The sequence below is a fragment of the Leuresthes tenuis genome, unplaced genomic scaffold (assembly GCF_036924035.1).
Source record: "Leuresthes tenuis unplaced genomic scaffold, fLeuTen1.0.hap1 SCAF_17, whole genome shotgun sequence".
Taxonomy (NCBI): domain Eukaryota; kingdom Metazoa; phylum Chordata; class Actinopteri; order Atheriniformes; family Atherinopsidae; genus Leuresthes; species Leuresthes tenuis.
The window spans coordinates 13,944,583-13,960,820 of record NW_027325371.1 but is presented as its reverse complement, the minus strand read 5'-3'; the positions used below and the strand labels follow the sequence as shown (position 1 = coordinate 13,960,820).

Here is a 16,238-nt window from a genome sequence, read left to right as displayed (position 1 = left end):
GGGTGAAATCAATGACAGTCATATTTAAGAACGAAAGCTGCGTTCAACCAACGTTTACAATAAGATTACAAACATAACTTTTGAGTTCAAGCGATTAATAAATTAATAGTAATGCGCTGGAATACCCCATGTATTTCTAATTAACCACCAATATATATACACCATGTATATATATACATGGTGTATATATACTTAATGCTTCACATCTCAAAGAAAACTGAGTAAACTGTGTGCGAATTCTTAGAGTTTGTAACTTGCTAGAATGTGGTTTTAGATGTTCATTATTTTCATGAGGCAACCTCGACAGATAGCATTCTGTGGGATGGAAAGCTTATATTTACACAGTAGCTTGAGTGTTTGTGAACGCAGCTAAGAATCAACCTGTTGCTATGTAACAGTAAGTAACCAACAGAGGGAAGACGTTACACGCTTACGCTTTTTAAGAACTATTTTACGTTCTTTTACAGATATTTTACAACAATAAGTAGATTATCCTGTTGTCAGTAGTAAGTATGAACTTGAATTGATTCCGACATTCACCTTACCGAATTAAGAATAGCCTACTGTCACTTTATCGTTAATTCTTCAAATGTTCTTTTCTATTTTTCTTAGTTTGGCATAATCTTGCTGCTTTGAACGGGGATTGAATTGTTGCCCATTGTGTCCTCAGAACCAGTGAAAGCAACATGGACTCACTGCCCACCAGCATTAATGAGCAGCTCCTGCTGGAGGCTGTGATAAAGCAAGCCACTCAAGAACAAATTCGGCAAATTCCCAAGGTGGACAGAATCCACTTTAACGAAGCTCTTGATCTACGCTTGGAATACAAAAGTGAGAAGAAGTAATGAAATCGGCTTCTACTTGGTGCATGGATGATTATTGAGTGTAGTTATGTGAGAGTTTTTTTTTTCTTTACAGACATCCTGAAGATTGACCTCCTAACGGAATTCACATCTCTGGTCAAGCTTAATCTGAATAACAATCTCATAAAGGAGATCCAGGGCCTGGACAGTCTGTTTAATCTGAAGTGGCTTAGTGAGAAAAACTTTTACATTTTACATTTTATTGCGGGCACTGGGAAAAAGGCAAACTATAACAAGATGAGCCCACAAAGTGTCCGTGGCAATGACAGTGACTTTTTGTATGTGTCTTTTAGATCTGTCATTTAACAGGATCGAGAAAATCAAGGGTCTGGAGTCTCTGCACAAGCTTGAAGTGCTGAATCTGTCCAACAACAAAATCACTCGCATTGAGAACATGGATACACTCGAAAACCTCAGTCATTTCCTCATTGCAAACAACTTCCTCAGCCAGTTGGACAATGTTAGAGCATTTTGTTACATGAAATAAATGTAAAATACTGCACTTGTATTGTATAACAGTATGTTATTGCAAAAAGGTAACTCAACCCAAATCTGATTTATTTCAAAGGTCCTTTACCTTAAGAGGTTTAAGAAATTATTCAAAGTCTACCTAACGGGAAATCCTGTCACCGAGGAGGACGACTACAAATTGTTCATTGTTGCCTATTTTCCCAACTTGATGTGCCTGGACAACATGTTGATTGACAAAGAGACTGTAAGTGTAAATCGTACTGCATTGCAACACAAACCCAAGCTGCAAACTAGCGTAGTCACATAACTTATACACTCTCCTTTCTGTTAAAGCAGGGTTTTCACAATAACTCTTATTTAAAAGCATGTCTATCTCTGTATTTGTTGTGCCATGTTGATACTGAGTGCAATAACTAAACCGTGTATGGTTATGTGTACAGAGAGAGGAAGCGTTCAACAAATACAGATACATCCTCGAGAAAATTACGCATGAAGAGCTGCAGAAACAACAAGTCTATGTGGCTCAGCAAAGCTGTGAAGCTGAGCTAAAATTACACAAAGTATGATAAAGCTGAGGTGGGTTATTGCACTGGCTGAAGCTGACATATACTGTGTATTAACTAAGTTTTTCTCTGTTACAGGATGCCTTTGTGGAGTTCCTCAACGGGTCATGTCTGTTTGACAGCATGCTGACAGATGATCCAGAGGCACCGAGACTACGTTGCGTTCTAGGGGTGGCTCCTCTGCTTCAAACATATCCTTTGTTATCCCGATTTCCTACTTCACATAGGTGTATTACTTCAGTCGTACGAGGCGACCAAGAAAGTCCTTGAATTCCTTGATGTTGCACTTACATTTGAGGACCAAATGGTGGAGCTGTGTATGCACTTATTTGACGTAGGCTTGGCACAGCACAAACAAAGGGAGACAGAGCTGAATTCTTTCTTCAGCGGTCAGAATGAGGTTGAGGCACACTACAGGAAGAAAGCATCACAGGTGCTGGCAATGTTTGATGAGCAGCACAAAGTGGTAAGCAGAGAGGACCGTTATATTTTTAAAATGATCCGTTTGGATTGTTCTGTGGACATCAATACTTTACAGTCATTTGGTAAATATGGTAAGTTTGATTGCTAATATTAATCTCCTGTGTTTTCACTTTTCATAGAGCACAATGGAGCTGCAGCAGTTATCAGACCCTCATGAATCTGAGGTCAAGATCAACCAGTGTAATGATGAAATCACCCAGCTCTATGAAAGCCTGTTGACACTGGAATTTGAGCTGGACAACAAGCTGGAGGTAAATATGTCGCTTCCGAAGCTTTAGCGCTTTAGAAAAACAAGTTTTGCATGCATTGAATTTTGAGAAACGTATTATGTTTTTCTAGATTATATAGCTATAGAATGAATCATTCATTTTACTTTGATATTATGCTTTAGCTTCAGTTTTGCATTTATCGTCAGTGACGCTTTCTGTTTATTTCAGGATAATATCAGACAGCTTGATACCTGCATCTTGGACATGGTGGCTGACTTTAGCGAAACAGCACAGGGGATATATCCTTTTATCGTGTAGATTTCTACATTACAGCTATAAACCATTCCCAGGAGCACTGATTTTTTACCATTCTATATCAAATATTTGAGCTATCCCAGCTGTCATAGGGCGAGAGGCGGGCTACACCCTGGACATGTCTCCAGTCTATAACAGACCACACAGAGACAAACAAGACTAAACAACCATGCACACTCATACTCACTCCTAAGGTCAATTTCGAACCATCAGTTAAGCTGACATGCATGTTTATTTTGGCGGTGGGAGGAAGCCAGAGCATCATAAAAGAATCAACGCATGCACAGGGAGAACACATAAACCAGGAATCCTCTTGTTGTGAGGTGACCCAGCGTATGTTATATACATAGTTAATATGTTTGGGTTGTTTCTTGATGCAATACTAGGTTAAATGACCAGACAATCGTGGAAGAAAAAGAAAAAAAAAATTTTTTTAAGTCTATTGGAAAAAAGTCTTAATTTCCTTGTTTATCAACACAACTTCAACATCTTTTAATTTCCTGCTTTCTCACAGTGTAATTTGAATGGGACACCATAAACATTCAAGCCAGCAGCCCGTCTGTGATACCTTGTCAGTAATCCTGTCCCCTGTCTTCTTTGACATTATCATACATTTTCTCAATGTCGAGATTTGGAGGATAATCACTATCAGAAGATGCAAGAAATTGCTATTGGATTTCTGGATAGAGTGGCCAAGGAAAATCTAGAGGGGGACGTGCCACATGATGTGCTAATGGTCAGTATTACCCTTTGAGATCAAACTGTTGCTTGTTATGTGGTTCGTTATATCTTTAGGCTAACCCTTTAGCCAGATTTATCTGTGCAGTGCCTTTTGGCAACAAAAAAAAAAGAGCATTTTACTTTAGCCACAAGGGCATGTGCACAGTCTGTAAAAAAAAAAAAAATGTGACAAAATAAGAGCACACACACACTCGATTATTTTCAAAAACCTCTAGTAATTCCCTAGTTGTCTGTCTCAGAGATAACTAAGCCTGATTACCGCAGTATATGCCATGAGATTTTATGTTTGTACGCACAGTTGTTTACAGACAAAAACGCAGTGATGGATGCTTTGGCCACCAGCCATGATAACCACCTACTCAGGATCAGTGACCGAGAGAATCAGTTGGTTACGCGTGTCAGTAACTGGAACGTGTCCCTCATCAAAGAGGTAGAGAACTGAAGACACTTCAACTCAAACTGTCAGATTTATAATTATGTATGGATGACAAACTTCTCCTTATCCTCCCACAGTTTTGTTATTTTTGTTTTTTGTCTTTATGGGTTGTTACAGATCCAAGAAAAGGGATTTCAGCAAAATCATATGCGCCTCTCAGACATAAACAGATATGTGGACCATTTGAGGAGGCAGCTGGACAGCGTGCTGTAGCATCAGTAAAACAAATTCAAGTGTGTGCAAGTAAAATATGTCTTTTACAATTTTGCAGATTTTTATCGTGTGAAGTAAAAAAAAAAAGGAAATACATATGATTACAGCTACAAAATCAATTTTCTTGTCCACATTTTGAATGATAACATTTTATTCCCTGTTAGCCACTTTTTTTAATTTACTGGTAAAATAATATTGGCTTCTATAAACAGCACTGAGCCTATGCTATCCAAACACCCAAAATAAAAAAAAAATATCTCTACATTGTCAACAAACTGTGTCTAGTGTTTTGAACCTGACTTTATTCAACAATAAGATTTTGATTCTAGAAATGGTGGCATCTCCAGAAATACTCAGATGACTCTGCAGTTGTTGGGTGTATCAGTGACGGACAAGAAGCTGAGCGACCAAGGAACTGGCCCACCGGTTTGTGAAATGGTGTGGGAACAGTTACGTCATATTGAACACACCCAAAGCAAAAGAGATGATTGTCAGATACCTGGGAGTTTACCTTGAAAGCCGACTGGACTGGAATTGCAACATTGACCCTACATTGTCTATAATAATCCTGTAACGTCGTAGACCGTCTCAGTGCTGCCTCAGAATTAACTGTACTTCTTAAGAAAGCTTAGAAAATCCTAGATGTCTGCACCAAAATGTAGCATATCTTATATTGGTCTGTTTTGTTGAGTGCAGTTATGTTTTGGAGCCATCAGTGACTCAAAGGAACTGAACAAACTGATAAAGAAGGCCAACGTGGAGCCCCTGAAGCTGATTGTGCTAAGAACAGTGTTGTACGAGCTGATGAACATAATGGACAATACTGCCCATCCTTTACACAGCATAGTGTGTTCAGTCAGAGGCTTCTTAAGCTCTGTTGCAACAAGGATACAGGAGGTTATTCCTACCAGCAGCATTAACTATACAGAGTAAAAGCTTACAATGATTGATGAAAAAATGCTGCAGTATATTATAATTTAAATTTGTGATAAATACATTCATTTTTTCAAGTACTTTTCTTTTCACCACCACGCATTTCGCTCAATTTAAATGACATGATTATCTCAATGTAAGTGAGTCCTGTAAGTTTTGAGACGAATATATATTTTCGTTGTTTATTTACCAGCTGTGAAATTGAAAGAAAATACAACACCCAGAATGCGTTTCGGCAAATTACCCAATAAGAGTCTTGCTCAAGCCAGGCGCCCTGTTTTCAGCCAATGAAATTCAAGGAAGCTGAATCCTCATAAAACGTCACTGTATTCCTCGTCAATCATCAACCCATGGACAGGTTATAAATTTGAGCAAACTTTTGGGCCTCGGGGACTTTTTTCCTGCCGGTTTAAACTCCTTTGACAGTATCCTTTCTGAGCCCTGCTGTGGTGTATTCAGTCTCAAAGTTCATGACGGTTGCTGACGGTGATTCTTTCGCGCTCATCATGCCTGTCCGAGCAGAGTGCCGCTGTACAACCGGCTCGGCCTGCCCATCCACGGCCTGTCTTGTACCCCCGGCGCCGATCAACACCTTCCAGCCGGGGGTGGCGACTTCGCTTCTGTACAGTGGCTCACAGTTTCGGGGATACCAGAGGAGCAAAGGCAACTCCTACGACGTTGAGGTTGTTTTGCAGGTAATTTGTCTTAGACAAACACGAGTGTCATTATGCTGTTTACTATTATTGATTTTGAAAATATATGCAAAGTTAGCTCATCTGTAGCCCTGGTTGCTAACTTGCTAACTGACTAAATGTTAGTTACTTCAGCTGTTTTTGGTTGTGCTACAGTACCACAACGTCACCTTTTTGTATTTGGACTTAATATCCTCATTAACTCATTGGTCATCAGTTCTTTGCAACTCAAATTGTCTCCTAACATGTTTTTGATTTTGTGCAACAAGCCACCAAAACGAAAATAAAACTATAATAGCTGCAAGTGTTGATTTTTATCAGAAATGTCAGCAGACTTGCCAACATGAAATATAATGCTTGCCTGCTAGTCCACTCAGAGGTTTACATCTTATGCATTTGTGATTTCAGGCCTGAGATGCATAGATAAGTGTACCATAATCTGTTTGTGTTGGACAGCATGTGACTGTGGAGGACTCATATTTGTGTGGATACCTGAAGATCAAAGGCCTGACTGAGGTGAGCCTTGCAACTAGGTCAGCTGTAGTAAGGCTGACGTTTATGCTGTAAAGACTAACCACAAACTGGTTTCCACTTGCTTGATGCCAGTAGAATCAAGTATATTTCAGTTTCGGATCAATTTAAGGCCAGCATGAGCAGCCTCACACAGTTTGGCTTAAGTGTGTCAACTGTATACCCGTTACGTTATGCAACACGTGGAAGAAAAAAGGTCAGCAGGTCCAAAAGTAAATGTTGGCTGTGGAGAAGTAGAATGGAAGATGAGCAGTCGGGTTGGGTGTGTATCTGTAAGTAGTGAGTCATATTAAGTCAAAAACAGGTAGTCTCTCTTTTCCTGTATCTTCTATTTATTTGTGTATGTAAGTGCACCATGTTGTTGTGAAATGTTATAAGGAGTAAGTAGATCTAGATGCTAACCGTTTGATATGCAGCACAAGGGGAGCCGTACAGTCAATTATTGTACAGGCAAAACCTTATGTCCAAAGATAGTTATGACTTCAGTGTTTTTTCATCTTCCCATCTCTGCTAAACAATGTACAAGTGACAGGAAACCTGGGAGTCAAAGCACTCGTCGTGCTGCCCACCTGTGGATTTATGCAGCACTGATTCGGTCTGGAAACACACCTTCACTCCATCTGTCCTTCATCGTTTTTTTCTTTCTGTGCGGTAGGAGTATCCAACTCTTACAACGTTCTTTGTTGGTGAAATTATCAGCCGCAGGAGGCCTTTTTTAACTAGAAAGTGGGACGCGGATGAGGACGTGGACAGAAAGCACTGGGTATGTCCTGCCAATTTTACATCAGTGACTTAGCTTTGTTGCCAGAAGAGTTTTTATGATTAGGAGTTCATCAAAGGACCCATAATCTAACTGCTTTACAGAAACTTTGCACGATTAGTGTGGAAATGGTACATTTGGTTTATTTATTTTTTTTCCTAAAGACTTTTGGTTACCTCTAGCAAGAGATCACCAGGACAAAAACTAGTAAATAAAATAATTCACATGGGAGATGACTGGTTGAATTAAATCGAACGTGGCATTCCTAACTCCTGTTCTGTCATGTTCTTTCACCAGGGGAAGTTCCAGGCTTTTTACAAATATGCCAAAAGCTTTAACTCGGACGACTTTGACTACAATGCGCTGGAAAACAGTGATTATATCTTCATGAGGTGGAAGGTCTGTGCATGATCAAACTGTCCATTCCACTTTCTCTATTCTCGAATGGTCAGTGGCTTTAATTTCAGTTCTTGTTGCACTCTCAGGAGCAGTTTTTAGTTCCAGACCACACTATCAAAGACATCAGTGGGGCATCCTTCGCAGGCTTCTACTACATCTGCTTCCAGAAGTCTACAGCCACTATTGAGGGGTACTATTACCACAGGAGCTCAGAGTGGTAATTACCAGCATCCAGACCACATTTCACTGGCAAAGTTGATGGATTTTTAGGACTCATTCATCCTGCATGTTACATTCTCTTATATGTACTTCCGCAGGTACCAGTCTCTAAGCCTGAACCATATTCGAGAGCACAGTATGCCCATCTATGAATTTCGGTGACACAAAGGAGTTCTGTTTGAAGTAAGGAACGGTTTCCCGCTGCCCTGCGCTTAACTGGGACAGGAACAATGGAGAGCCCTTTAATGCCACAATATTGGAGGTGACACTCTTGTGCCAAGCTGCAGGAAAAGAAGGCACGGATGAAGAGTGAGGAAGACGAAGATCAGGGAGACGTGTGCGATTCTGCTGCAGAGCTGATGTTTGACATTTTAATTTTGTCCTTCTTTCCGCTTGTTTTAATTTCAGTTCACCTCTTTGCACTCGCGTAAGCTGTCCCACGTGCATTTGGACATCAAAATAAATTTTATTAATAAGTTTTATTTGAGGAGGAGCCTAAACATTGCCTTTCAGTTAAGGGGTCACAAAGATGAGAGTATTGTTGTGAAACGAATTTAGTTCAGGAAAGATGGAAGATATTTCTCCTACGTTTAATCTAGAAAAAAAGAAGAAATCTTTGCAATATCGGTTTGATTCCTCCTTTATTGCCTAAAGATCGCAAGAATGGAGCATGAGCAGGAGTCAACTTTTCATGCTAAATCTACAGGACCCGTGCGATCTGTTGATCAGGGATGGCATGGCATGCTTGTTGTTTTAAGGCAATGTGCAATTGGTAACTGAAAAGGCTCCAGCTGGCTTTGGCTTTGAAAACAGGTTGATTTGTATCAAACAGCCGGCCTTTTCCAAGCTGCAGCTTCCTCAGAGATCCTCAGTGTTGGACATGGCCTCAGCAATGTTGTAGTTTTTTTCTTTCTATGCAAGCCAAAGATGACTACCAGGAAGAATTTGTTAAGTCTCCAAAATGTTTATTTTAGTAGAATTCTGACTCCTGATTGATTTGAAATGTAGGGTCTTTAATTATTTGTAACGTAACTTATTTCCAAAAATGTAGAGCTGGAGAAAAATGAGTTTTCTGGGTGTGGCTCGAGGAGTTGGACAAGGCAAGTTGAGATGCAACGCAACAAAAGCGAAAATGAATATTTTCTTTTGACAAAACACTAAAAACCTCCAGCGTGCTCTTTGCTCAGCGGAGACAATGTTGTTAGAAAAAAAGAAACCTAGAGCACCTTTTACTAAAAGCAGCGTTACATGAAAGTGATGGAGAAAGAGTTGAACCTCCTTTGATGCTATAGGAAAAGAGCCTGTTGCCTTACAGTTTTAAATGTTTGTGAAGCTTGTTCTTTTGTTTTTTTTTAAGACATATGTTTGTCTGGTCTTTTATTTGACATGAAGCAAAAGAGAATATTTCTATGTTTGAGAGAAAATGTTTCTCACCAACTTGTTAGGATTCCTCAAGTGTTTCTGAGCATGTTGGATGTAAACTTTGTCCTTAGGAAACGTGCACGTTCTCCTACTGCTATTGCTCTCTGTCGCTTACTGACTGGGGCTGATGTGGGGAAACGTGTTGACGCTGTCGTTCTTTTTTTTAATCCGAGCAAGTGGACGTTGCGATCCTAAGAATTTTGAAATCGCTTTTCCTTTTTTAATTAATCTCGTAACAAAGGAGGGAATTGTGCAATCCGAGAAGCAAATGTTCATTGAGGATTGTATGATTTAAAGTCTCGACTGAGTCGTTCTAATTTGAAGATAAGATTTATTATAATTCTATCAAAAAAATTATGTGAGGAGAAATAAAGATAACTATTTCATACTTGTGTGTTTGTGTGCGTTCTCGGGAAGTCATTTTGTTCTACGTGTCATGCTCTTTAAGTTCATCCCTTTCTGTTAGGAACACCCTGGATCGTTCGGAAATAAGTGCGAATGAACTAACTATAAAACATCGTACAACTCTTAAAACAAAGGAATATTTTAATGAATGTCCAAAGTTATTAAAACACTATTAAAGTCTTTCATAAAGTAAAAAGGAAAAAAAAACACTTCAGCCCAGTCCTTGGCACCTTTTGGGAATATTCCCAGCAGCCTCTATGTTTGTGGTCGACATGCTTCTTGGATCGTCTCTGCCACTCTTCAGTTGCTGTAGCTTGACCAGTTTAAAATAGTCCACATTTACAGTTTCAGTTGTCTGAAGCTCTTCAAGTCTTTGCTTTGGTTTGTTTTGTTTTTTTCCCCCAAAGTTTGCACCACTCACGTTGAGCGCCGTAGCTTAGAGGCATTTCTACAATGTTGCGACGGTAAGTTCACGTTCTGAACACGTAAAGCAGGAATTTGATCATTTTAACAATTGTAGCACAATTTGCATTTTTCTTTTACAACGCTTAATCAAAGCTGCATGTTGGCTGTAGCTCAGTACCTTTAGAGGTGTGCTGCGATATCCCCTCTTTCAAAATTTAGTTAATTTAGAACGATATGAAGATGTCTTGACTGTTTTTTGCTTAACATTGCATGAGGCCAATCATTCTCATCAGGTCAGAACACTCTGTAGTTCAGCAGTCGGCACTAGATGTCACCGGCTGCCCATCAAATGCAAACTCTTTTTCACCTCTGATCACATGCCAGGTTTAAGTCGAAAGTTTAACTGTACACAAACATAAGCATACAGGCCAAGCCCTAAATGCATTCATAGCCTAACTAAATGGTATCACCATGTTTGAAATAAATGCAATTCTCTGCCCTTCTTTCCATTAGATAGCTTGAATTTAGTGTAATTTGTAGGTTTTAACAATTCCAATTTATCAGCTGCAGTTATTTATTTTGTGTTTTAAGGTCTACAAAATAGGAAATTGCATAAAAAGTTTTACATTTCTATATAGTTGATCTCAGGTAAATGTGGCCTTTTCTTTGACATATTTTGGGAACCAATCTTCTTGCCTCTTTAGGTGAGTTGTGTAGTTACCAACAGGCTGATTACAGCCATGAAACGACGCACACACACACAAGTGAATGGTCAATAACTGGGGTCATGTTTGGCATACATGCTCTAGCTAAGATACCTGACTGAATAGAGAAGAAAGAACTATCTGTACAGGAAAAAAAGAGTTGTTGAAATACTTTGTGGGACAACTTCCTTGTCTGGCTTTAACAATGGCGGCTGTTTATGTGAGTCCAAGGCCGAAGGATTTTCCTGTTAATCTTTCTTATTAATCCTGTTGATTACTGCACTATGGCTCTGATGAGTAGAAAAAAAAAAGAATAGCTTTGCATACCCAGGATTATTATTTCTGTAAAGCATTGCAGTTATTTTACTCTACTCTTTATCACATGTTGCTTTCAAATTTTCAGCAAATGTACTGTAGCACTTGATGTCAGCACCAGTGGAGCCAATAAAAAGATACAAAATAAAATGAAGCAACCCTGAAAAACTAACACATTGATTTAAGTTGAAAAAGCTGACTGGAAGAAAACCCTCCAGCCAGGCTCTTTGTAAAATCATCAGTTTAATTAGAAATGCATGTTTTATTGTGTCTGTACTCTGTGCTGCTTCAGTGGCTGCTATTTCAAAAATATTCATTCAAGATCAAATAAGTCTCCATCCACCTGTTTGTAATGAAAATTGATGTAATAAAAAAAAACCGGATTGCTTGAGAAACCATCATTAGAATCTTTCTTCCTGCAACAGAGAGAAAATTAAGGGATCCTGTCACAGTTTCTCTAGTTAGTCATTTCTATTTTATCTGTTTTATTTCATCTGTTTGTCTTTTTATTTAGATTTCAAAATAACTCAGAATGGAAAAAAATCCAGGTGTGTTCCCTCCATCTATCAAGAAAAGCATCCAACACAGAAAGACACAAGTCATTACATGATGGCCAGGTGCTATATCCTCCTGTGCCAGCTATGAAGAAAAATAACTGATGGATGAAGCGAGCAGCACTAAGTGAAGGCGGTTTCTTACGTAAAAGAATGCTTGAGCTTTCAAAGAGGTGACACTCCCCTGTCTCACTACTAACCTGTTGACAGCTTTCAATAAGAGGAGCACCTGCAATACTTCAGCTCCATTTCAGCTCTGTTACAACACACAAGCCTCCTGTCAAGAAGAAAAAAAAAGACATTAATCTCTGATGTTGGCAACTGGAGTCTTTGTGAGCGAAGCCAAAAATATCTTCTCAGGCCCTGAAAAGTGAAATCCAGTTTTTCCGTCCTAATGGCGTCTCCTTTTTGTGTCATTTGATTGTATCGTGTTACGATTCCATACCTGCTTGTTTTGAAGCAATCCAGGAATTTCTTCTTTGTAGACAAAGACTTTCCACCTCTAAAGTGACTACGTGAGTCCAAAGCCACACCTTTTCTCCAGTGGAGGAAATATAAATTCACCAACAAAACCTTCCCTGCCTCAGTCCCAAAATCAGAGCGAAACTGAGAAGCTTGAGTTGCAGCTCACGTCTGGACTCAACATCCATTTGCCTGGCGTCATGGAGCCTGAGCGTTTTCCCGTCAGCATCCACCTACTTGGAGTGCTGCACAAGGAGAAGAGCAAAGTAAGGACGGATGGAGATTTCCCCCCTTTTTGATCTACTGTCAGTGAACCGGGTTTTTCAGAGTGTGTTGACCTCAGTCTTCCCTTCTTCCAGATGTACATAACCTCTGTGCTTTGGTCAGACCAGAATGACATTGTGGTTTACAGAAGCTTTGATGAGTTCAAGAAAATGCACGTGAGTATAAAACAGTAGCGTTCTTGCCTTGTGTTGGATGCAAATGACCTTTGTTTAGTAAAGAAAAATGTATTCACCACAGCAACAACTGAAGACAGCATTCCCGTCTGCAAGTAAAGTGAAAAAGTCTGACAGAATCCTCCCTAAATTTCAAGGTAATTGTGAGTTACGAAATATAAAATCCAATGTCCAGTTGCACACCGCTTGCATTCAATTCAACACGTTCTGTGGGCTTTTAGGCAATAAGATGAAGCAGAAGAGCCGGGGGAAGGGAGCTACCAAGTCCCTGGTGCGCCTCAAGTGTTTGCAGAAATATTGTAGTGAACTTCTGAGCTGCGATCCACGCGTCCCACAGTCTTCAGACCTAGTTACGTTCTTCCAACCTAAAAGTCAAGACCTTGACCCACAGTTTGTCAAAAACGGGTAAGCTGAACTCTTTTTCCCAATAACTCACACAGCCTCTGCAGGTGTAAGCTGTCTAAAGTTCATTCTGACAACAAAAAAAAGAAGAAAACTCAGACTAAGACCCACACTTACAATCTCCTAGATCATCTGTTAAAGTCTGTTAATTTTTCATTAAAAAAAGAGCTACTGCACTTACTGTTACATACATATTTACTTATCAGAGCTCAAAAATTGCGTTGAAAGGACAGTGTTAAACTAGTTTTTCCAGACAGGTGGGAAAGCCGCCAGCCTCTAAATGAGCAGCCTGAGAAATCAACAAATTGAGCAGACGGAAGATAATTCAACAGTCTGGTTTTTGACACGTTTTTTTTTTTTTTTTTTTCTGATTTACCTCAGCATTACAATCATGCTCTCGGAGGATGAGATTAAGAGCAACAGAGGACACGTCGAGGCCGGTAACGTCACCCAGCCATTTGTCACGGAGACGTACCGATGCGTGGCCCCATATGAGACGAAGGACACCAAGAACAAGCCTTTCAAAGTGGCCGTGGATGAAATAGTGGACGTGCTCATCAAAGACAAAGCAGGTGAGCAAACACGTGCGGAGCATTGTTTACAGACCCAAAAGCACTCAGTTTAATGCCTGACTGTGTCGGTTCAGGATGGTGGCTTGTAGAAAATGAGAGCAAGCGGATGGCCTGGTTCCCTGCACCCTACTTGGAGAAGGTAGAGGAGGATGAGGATGAGGATGAGCTAGATTGGACTCCAGAAAGAGGTATCCACACGGCTACAGTTTTACAGCTTACATTTTTGCTTCTCCACTTTTTTTTTACCTTAGTGAATGTCAGTGAATATAAGCCATAACATAATTATCAAATGTATGTATGCCACCCACAGGAATGTTGTACACTGCAGTCAAGACCTACAACTCCACCAAAGATGATGAGATAACCGTGCACATGGGTACAGTGGTGGAGGTCATGCAGGCCTCTGACAATGGCTGGTGGCTCATCAGGTAAAGATTTGACCAGGGCTTAAATGTTCACATTAGCCAACTTTATGGTAAAATGCTTTTAGCAAGATAAACCTCTTGACTTGCATTACTTTTGGCAGCAGTTTCCAAAGTCGTGAAGCTGTGCTGCCTTTGAATAAGTGCCAGAACCTTTCTGTAAAGCAAAACATTGCAGTGCCATGTGGAGGCTTTATTTCTGTCACAGCAGCAGCTATTATATTGTTTTTTTTTTTAAAAAGTGAAATGCTTCTTCATTTAGTGCACTGCATGCTTTTCTCTAATTATTTCAACCTCACCATCAGAAGAAATGCTTCATGCAATACTTCCAGGAAGCTAAACTCCTGCAGTGCGGCAACATATCCGAGTGCGCAGAAGCGCTCAGAGGCATTTCTTAAGGAAAGGTGTTTGTAGGAGTAAGACTCAAAAGTTTGAGACTGGATCAAGGAATGCCTGAGTATTCATTTTTGGGACTCTAGATAGATAGAGCACAAATTACATGACATTTCTTGAAGAGCTTTATATGAAAAAATTATCAAAGATCCATATATTTCAGCACTTACCTAATCGGCAAAGGCCTTAAAGCACAAATGTTAGATTGCCCATATTTGTTCTCATATACTGTACATATATCTATATATAGATATAGATATATACATATATATTAACTGTGGATGCTGTTAAATGGCTTTCAAAATGTATTAAAGCATGTATGTGGATATACATAAAGGAAATGCTCCTTGATATCTCAAGTTTTAAATCATTTTTCTTTCTTCCTTGTCTTTTGCCAGATACAAAGGAAAAACGGGTTACGTCCCTGCCATGTGCCTGCAGCCCTACAGCTATCCTCATGTTCACATGACATCCCAGAGTCAACATTTGCAGAACTTCTCCCCCTTCCTGTCTCCCACTCCGAGCTTGCAACAGCAGTCCCAGCACAGCCACTCCCAGGGAAACCTGCTGCAACTTCCAGGCGCCAGGTCTTCCTCACTCACCCCCACCCAGGCAGAGAGGACCCAGAGGTCCCACTCTCTGACCGGCTGGTCTGAAGTTCCTCAGATACTACCTTCACAAAGCAGACATGCCTCTGTGACAAACAATGCCCCCCCAGCTGCCCCTGCAAAGCAAGCTTCTCCACCTGCTATCATGGTGGAGATGGAGGAAGATGGGGAACGGAGTGGCAGTACGCTGACAGTAGTTACTGAGGAAAGCTTCGGGAGCGACAGCTTCAGTGACGAGTTCAGCTCTTCCTCTGATGAATCATCCCTCAACCTGAGCTACAGTGCCAATGACGAACAGCTGAGCCGTAGCCGCATGCCTCCTCCCAACGCAGCCAACTACCTCAGCCCAACAAGCATCACGGAGGGGAAACTGGTCCCCAGCGTCTCTGATCCCAACCTCTACAAGGGACCCACGACACCCAAGGTGCCACCCAGACCACAAACCCAGGAAATCCTCACCCGTTGTAGCACCGTCACCCGCAAGAATGCAGCCAAGCAGAAATAATGAAGTTTTATCGACAAATTAGCATTTTTATTGTTTAACCATCTTGTAATTTAGGCAATGGAGACAATAGATTTGTTTCCTAATTGTATCAGAAATTTACCAGAATTAAGTCATTCTTACATTCTATAACATGAAGAAATGATTACATGTTAGCAATTATTTGATCAATAGTTTTCCTTTAAGTAATCTAGGAACAAAAGACATTGTAGATAATGCATCTTTTCTGTATTGGACTTATTTTCCATACTGGAAACCTTACTGGAAATGCCTTATATGTATAAACACTGTGTCTTGTGTGCATACAGAAGTTAATCAGTGGATCGGTTTACAAATTCTAGTTTTTATTAATAAAACTAATATATACTCCAGAATCTGACTGTGGGATTTCTATACTTACTTTGTATTACTGTAGTAATAAGAATAAAAAACATTTTTCAGGACCCAAAACTGATCATGTTATACCCAAATCCTTTTAAGCAGGCCTTCAATTCTAAGAGGTGATAAAAAGATGTGATGGAAAAAAACAGACTTAAGGGAGTTAAAAGTGAAGCAGCTGAGCTTGAATGATCCTTGCTTTTGGACCCTGAAATGGGTCAAACTCTAGTCATATAGTCTACATTGCCTCAAAATGCAACTTTAAATCCTTCAGGCAGCACTTGTATCTGGTAAAAGTTCTCTGAAGTTCCGTTTGCGACACAGGTCTTCTGCATCGAACATCAAGCTGAAATAGCCAGAAGCAAACCCATAGAAAAATGTTTTTTTGACCAGATATCACCATCTAAA

The 16,238-nt window shown here is 40.1% G+C and overlaps 4 protein-coding genes across 4 annotated transcripts in view; all 4 read left to right on the top strand.

Moving 5' to 3' along the window:
* Nucleotides 1-16,238, top strand: part of rps2 (ribosomal protein S2) — a 196,996-nt gene that overhangs the window by 163,253 nt on the left and 17,505 nt on the right. The gene's annotated exons all lie outside the window — the stretch shown is intronic.
* On the top strand, nt 644-4,610 carry drc3 (dynein regulatory complex subunit 3). Its single transcript, XM_072368679.1, has 12 exons — nt 644-831; nt 919-1,035; nt 1,157-1,323; nt 1,432-1,578; nt 1,775-1,894; nt 1,976-2,088; nt 2,189-2,363; nt 2,500-2,631; nt 2,818-2,888; nt 3,517-3,640; nt 3,944-4,075; nt 4,199-4,610. Exons 1-12 carry the CDS (start codon nt 687-689, stop codon nt 4,292-4,294), a joined length of 1,539 nt encoding a protein of 512 aa, XP_072224780.1. The 5' UTR covers nt 644-686; the 3' UTR covers nt 4,295-4,610.
* On the top strand, nt 5,408-9,044 carry gid4 (GID complex subunit 4 homolog). Its single transcript, XM_072368467.1, has 6 exons — nt 5,408-5,922; nt 6,376-6,435; nt 7,106-7,213; nt 7,508-7,609; nt 7,696-7,826; nt 7,927-9,044. Exons 1-6 carry the CDS (start codon nt 5,698-5,700, stop codon nt 7,988-7,990), a joined length of 690 nt encoding a protein of 229 aa, XP_072224568.1. The 5' UTR covers nt 5,408-5,697; the 3' UTR covers nt 7,991-9,044.
* noxo1a (NADPH oxidase organizer 1a) lies at nt 12,208-15,464 on the top strand. Its single transcript, XM_072368466.1, has 8 exons — nt 12,208-12,361; nt 12,455-12,535; nt 12,618-12,690; nt 12,775-12,958; nt 13,337-13,527; nt 13,602-13,715; nt 13,838-13,955; nt 14,741-15,464. The coding sequence occupies exons 1-8, from the start codon at nt 12,296-12,298 to the stop codon at nt 15,453-15,455; spliced, it is 1,542 nt and encodes a 513-aa protein (XP_072224567.1). The 5' UTR covers nt 12,208-12,295; the 3' UTR covers nt 15,456-15,464.

Excerpts from the sequence above, each read along its gene's own strand:
- drc3 (XM_072368679.1), top strand. The coding sequence starts at position 687 with ATGGACTCACTGCCCACCAGCATTAATGAGCAGCTCCTGCTGGAGGCT. Across the intron at positions 1,579-1,774 it reads TGTTGATTGACAAAGAGACT|AGAGAGGAAGCGTTCAACAA; the intron begins GTAAGTGTAAAT and ends TTATGTGTACAG. Across the intron at positions 4,076-4,198 it reads ACGTGTCCCTCATCAAAGAG|ATCCAAGAAAAGGGATTTCA; the intron begins GTAGAGAACTGA and ends GGGTTGTTACAG.
- gid4 (XM_072368467.1), top strand. The coding sequence starts at position 5,698 with ATGACGGTTGCTGACGGTGATTCTTTCGCGCTCATCATGCCTGTCCGA. Across the intron at positions 5,923-6,375 it reads ACGTTGAGGTTGTTTTGCAG|CATGTGACTGTGGAGGACTC; the intron begins GTAATTTGTCTT and ends TGTGTTGGACAG. Across the intron at positions 7,610-7,695 it reads ATATCTTCATGAGGTGGAAG|GAGCAGTTTTTAGTTCCAGA; the intron begins GTCTGTGCATGA and ends TTGCACTCTCAG.
- noxo1a (XM_072368466.1), top strand. The coding sequence starts at position 12,296 with ATGGAGCCTGAGCGTTTTCCCGTCAGCATCCACCTACTTGGAGTGCTG. Across the intron at positions 13,528-13,601 it reads GCTCATCAAAGACAAAGCAG|GATGGTGGCTTGTAGAAAAT; the intron begins GTGAGCAAACAC and ends GTGTCGGTTCAG. Across the intron at positions 13,716-13,837 it reads AGATTGGACTCCAGAAAGAG|GAATGTTGTACACTGCAGTC; the intron begins GTATCCACACGG and ends TGCCACCCACAG.